Source organism: Echinops telfairi, unplaced genomic scaffold (assembly GCF_000313985.2).
Source record: "Echinops telfairi isolate 266 unplaced genomic scaffold, ASM31398v2 ScPeMD7_8;HRSCAF=38, whole genome shotgun sequence".
Classification (NCBI taxonomy): domain Eukaryota; kingdom Metazoa; phylum Chordata; class Mammalia; order Afrosoricida; family Tenrecidae; genus Echinops; species Echinops telfairi.
In genome coordinates, this window is record NW_022103905.1 from 1,537,396 (window position 1) to 1,542,800 (window position 5,405).

The 5,405-nt window shown below is 50.7% G+C and overlaps 1 protein-coding gene across 1 annotated transcript in view; it reads right to left on the reverse strand.

The window, feature by feature from the left end:
- The window catches only part of TGM7 (transglutaminase 7), a 26,252-nt gene extending 21,803 nt beyond the window's left edge, over positions 1-4,449 (reverse strand). The window contains exons 1-4 of the mRNA XM_030884506.1: positions 4,420-4,449; positions 2,779-2,905; positions 1,162-1,335; positions 348-593 (exon numbers count right to left, since the gene is read on the reverse strand). Of these exons, the coding sequence (XP_030740366.1) occupies positions 348-593; positions 1,162-1,335; positions 2,779-2,905; positions 4,420-4,449 (577 nt within the window). The remainder of the gene's footprint in view (positions 1-347; positions 594-1,161; positions 1,336-2,778; positions 2,906-4,419) is intronic.
- Positions 4,450-5,405: the final 956 nt, after the last annotated feature.

Consider the following 5,405-nt stretch of genomic DNA (forward strand, 5'->3'; position numbering starts at 1 on the left):
ACATTCCATTACCTTTTAATCCCACTTTCCCACAAATGTCTTGAAGCATTTTTTGTATCAGAGAACCCCAAACGAACTTGTTGCCACCTAGTGGACCCAACTCAGGGGTCCCTGTGTGCCCACGTTTAGGACAGACCCACAAGGCTCATGTCGCATGCCAGGTTTTCACTGATCTCATTTACCAGGGCACAAGGAACCTTTTCCTCTGAAGGTTTTCCGTGAAGACATGGTATCACGTGCATATTATATTGCACAGAGACACAGCAATTTCTCCTCTGGGCTCTAGAAGCATGTCACAGCGCCCCCAGTGGCTCTGGTGAGCATTACAACCCATGAACAAGTCTTACCTGTACTCCAAGGGTTAAACAGCAGGATAAAAGTCCCCACCAGGTAAGTCACGCTGTGGCCTCGGTCCTGGGAGAGCTGGATCTTGAGTGTATAGGGGCCAATGACGGCATTGGCTGGTGTGAAGAGGGAGACCTGGAGCGAGTTCTGGTTCAGGGTGAAGTCAAAAGCACTCCAGGCATTCCCCTGCTGGGCCTGGGTGAGTGAGAATGTGGCACGGGTTCCCAGTAGCTCTGTGGGCTCTGGTCCTGTAGGAGGAGTAAGATCCCCACACTCACAAATCTTTCTAGTGTGACTCCACAGAGCCTGGAACCGCCCCCCCACCTCCGCCCTTGCTCTTACCGTTTGTTAAACCGTTCTGTCTAAGGCTTCTACAGCCACTAGGCACCCTTGGGCGAGACATAAAAGATCTCTGGGCCACAGCTTTCTTATCTGTCAAATGGGGATGCTACCCACCTGAAAACCTTACCTTACAGTTTCACTAAGATAAATCTTAACACAGTGCTTGATATGCCTCAGAGGCCAGCCATTTTCCTATAGAGGGTGTGCGTAGTGAGTGTGGCTGATGTGCTTAAGGCTAACCACAAGGTTCGTAGTTCGAGTGGCAATCTACGTTGGGGCTTGGGGGGCGCTGAGGCTGGGGATCGGGCATTGACACCCCGGTGGAGCACAGTTCTACTCTGACGCTCTTCACGAGTTCAAAGTGATTTGATGGCAAAGGGTTCGCATGTGGGTTATTCTCATGCCTTTTCGGCTCCCTGAGATGGCCAAAAGCAAAAAAGCCCGGGGCCTCGGGGGTGGGGAGGTAAAACTCACCAGTCTCAGCCACGAAGGCGGTGTTGGCCTGGAGTGGGAAGCTCCTGTTGAAGGTCAGGGTGATGGTGAAGGCCTGGCCTCGGCGCACGACGAGCCGCTTCAGGCCCATCTCCCGGGTGCGGTGCTCCTTGTTGTTCCTGCGGCTCTGCAGGTCCACGGAGATGAGCTCCAGCGCTGCCGGTGGGAGAGCAGGGGGCGGCTCATGCCAGCTACTGCTCCAGTCGGTCTGGGCTGCCTTGGGTCAGACCCCTTCCCTGCTGTTGGTCCTCCTGCTGTGCTCCCCTCTAATACCAGGACTCAGCCTCAGTGGCCAATCCAGCAGACCCTGCTCACGACTGACACCCAGTAACCTCCGCACCCGCACCTACAGCCACAGCGCTCACGAGCAGTGGTGAGCTGCCAGCCAGTTGGCCCCTGACTCAAGGTGGCCACACCCTCAGCAGAGTGAAACCCTGCCAAGTTTTGCCCCATGCCCATGATTGATCAGGGATCAGACTGTTGTGGTCTGTAGCATTTTCTCTGGCTGATTTTGGAGGGAACTAGATGGTCAGTCTTTTCTTCGCTACTTTGTCTTCGCCTAGATTCTAGCCCCGAGAAGCTCCACTGAAACCCGTCAGCATCACAGCAACAATGCCTCCAGGACAGATCGGACACATGGCCAAGTTCAATTCCCAGCCGACCGATGCTCCAGAAGTGGGGGTGCCAGGAAGCTAAGTGTCACCAGGTGACCGAAATGGAGCGCCACAGCATACTCGTAACCACTTCTGTTGGACTTCTGTCTAAAAGTTACTCTTTGAGACTGCTGCTGTGGTAATGAGCACATTAGAATTTCTCTGAGTTAAGTTATTGAGCTAACAGGAGGCTGCGACCTCAGCTACAGGGCAAAACCCAAACAACAACAACAACAAACATCCTTGCTTTTGGATATGAGGGATGGGGCAGGGGACTCAGGGCTACTACAGGCTTTATCTTGGTTCCCAGCTGTGCTGCAGATAGAGGGTATGGGCTGCTCTCTGTGAGCCCCTAAAGCAGCGGTTCTCAACCTATGGGTCGTGACCCCTTTGGGGGTCGTACGACCCTTTCACAGAGGTTGCCTGCTTCATAACAGTAGCAAAATGACAATTATGAAGTAGCAACGAAAATAATTTTATGGTTGTGGGGTCACCACAACATGAGGAACTGTATTAAAGGGTCGCAGCATTAGGAAGGTTGAGAACCACTGCCCTAGAGTGTGGCTCAAAATCCACAAGAAAGCAGGCGCTAGAGGAGAGTTTCCCCAAGTGGGGGATACCACCCCCTGGTGGGAGGGAGCCTCTGCAGCCAATCCCAAACCAAAAAACCCAAACTCGCTGCCATCTAATCAACGCTGACCCATCGTGACCAGGAGGTGCTGCAAGAGCAGATGCCTACACTTTACCCTGGATTATGGGTGATAGCTCAGAAGTTTGTCATTGTCCGGGCAGGGGCCTTCAGGGAACTATAGAGTTCATGAAAGCAGACCCTCTATGAAACGCCCCTAAAGAGCTTTCACACTTTCTACACCCAGTGCCCTCCAGGGAGGAGGGCCACCCACTTTAGGAAACACTGCTCTAGAACGACCAGCCCTGCCTCCACCACCTTGGTGCCGAGACCCTGAGCAAGTCACTTCGTGTTTCTGGGTCTCAGTGTCCTTGCCGTCCACACGGGGACTATGAGATTCTTCTCTCACAGGAGTCACGTAAGGACGCACACACTTAGCACAGTGCTAGAAACAGAATAGGGCTCAGGGGCTGTTAGTTATCAGAAACCCTGGTTAAAGAGCTCGGCTGCTCACAGACAGTTTGGCAACTCAAACCCACCAGACCTCCATGGCAGAGAGATGTAGCAGTCTGATTCTCTCAAGATTCACAGCCCTGGAAACCCACAGGGGCAGTTCTGCTCTGTCCACTGCGTCACTGTGAGTCCAAATCCACGCAATAGCAATGTTTTGTTGTTGTTGTTGTTGTTGTTGTTGTTTGGTTTTAGTAAGGTATCTGAGTGGTGCAAATAGTTCCCAAATTTTGCTGCTAACTGAACAGTTGGGAATTCAAATCTATCCGGAGGTGCCTCAGAAGGAAGGCCTGATCTACTTCTGCAGACTCAGCCATTGGAGAAGCTATGGAGCACAGCCGTACTCCGACCCACGTGGGTCGCCATGAGCCAGACTTAACCCAACAGCAACCGGACAATGAGCAGTAGGAATAATAAAAAAAAATGCATTTGCTATCTTGCTGGCATTGTTTATACTGCACTTGACATAATTAGACCCGCTGCCTTCGAGTTGATTCTGACTCATAGCGCCCCTGTAGGACAGAGCACAACTGCTCCTTAGGGTTCCCACGTCTGTAAAGCTCTGTGAAAGCAGACAGCCTCTCTGTCTCCAGAAGAACAGCTGGTGAGTTGGACCCAGCACCCTGGAGGTTAGCCACCCAACCCTCAGCACACCCTTAAAATCCATGAGGACTCTCCCCTAGGACAGTGGTTCTCAACCTTCCTAATGCCGCGACCTTTCATACAGTTCATGTTGTGGTGATTCTCAACCGTAACATTATTTTCGTTGCTACTTCGTCACTGTCATTTTGCTACTGTAATGAATCAGGTGACCCCTGGGAAAGTGTCGTTCAACCCCCACAAGAGTCACGACCCACAGGTTGAGAACCGCTGCCCTAGTGTTAATTAATCTCAGTCGATCTCATTGGTGTGATTTGGAGGCCCCTGGGGACATCTATCAATGTCTGGAGACATTTGGGGTTTTTAAAACTTAGGGAGGGGCTGCTGCTGGCCCATGTCTCCAGAGAGCAGCTCGTGCTTCCTCCCAGGCCATTTGCACGCTTTGGGGGGTTGGCGCTTTCCACACAGCTTCCATCTGGTTTTTGGCTAAGTGAGTTCATTTTGAGCCTGTCTTTCCTACTCACATGGACCTTTTTGAATCTGAATCATTTCACCAAATGCTTTACCTCATCGTCTGTGAGCTTTAAACTTTCTTCCACACTTCTATTCACATACTTAGTAGATGGTTCAAAGCTTTAGGGCTTAAGTCAGTAATCAACAAGCTATCATCTGGCCTTTCTTCCATCTGGAAGAAAGCTTTTGAGACAAAGAGCCAATCCTGTCCCTCACACAACAGTTTAAAAATGATTTGAGAGTCATAAATATATTTTTATAAACAAATGAATTCACCATCATCTGAATAATTGCCTCTAAAAATGTTCAATTCTACTTCAGAGCCAATGTACCTACCGGAAGGTCCACATTTGACTTGCGAGCCATAGTTTGCCGACCAGTGATCTTGGCCATCAGGAAATACTCTTTGGAGTGGTTCGTTAGCTAGGTGGGACGCATCTGATTCTTTGAATGAGGCAACTGGACTACGTTTTAAAGTTTCTCTTACGCTCTTAGATTAAGCCCAGAGTCCATATGTTTGCATCTTTTCCACATGGTTGTCAAACATCTGACTGAAGTAGGGCATCCACAACAGGCCCTTGGCCCCAACTTTTAACACTAACTTTCCCTAAAACGGAAAGGAGGGTTATGCTGACTGGTTCCCGATGAAGCTGCAGTCCCTTGGTGATCTCTGTGCTCCTTCCTACGTTCTAACCATCAGTCCGTTTCATAACTGGATCTAGAATCTCTGCTCATCCCTGGTCCAAGTTAGGCACGGACTAGTGTCTACCTTCTAGCAAATGGTCAAGCACCCAACTACTGGCCAAAAGGTTGAAAATTCTGGCCCACCCAGAGGGGCCTCAGAAAAGAAGGAGGCCTGATGGTGTCCTTTTGGAAGGTCATCGCCTTCCTGGAAACACTGTGGAGCCGGTTGGAGTCTGACACCCTGCGGGGTCACCCGGAGTCGGTGGAATAGCCTCAATGGCTTGGTGTTTTGATACTTTTGTCTTTTCTAAAAGCCACTCCCTAGATCCCGTTGGTGAACCGTGTGTGTTCTAAAGTAGAGGGACTGAAGCTTTCATACCAGGACCTGCTGTGTCTTCGCGGAAAGTCGGCACACATTCTCAATGGCCCTTCCAACCTAAAAGACATGTAGCCAAGCACACGGGAGTCCTTCCGTCACCTGATTGGGCCAGCCTTCTCCTGGCTGAAAGCATAGTTCTGCAGGGCCACCAACATCATTCTTCCTTCACCCAGAGCTGATTCTTGACTTGGGAAGGAAAGAGGAGGAAGAAGAAGGAAGAAGTCTTCCATCCATGCCCATAGTTGCCGCGCCAGCCAGG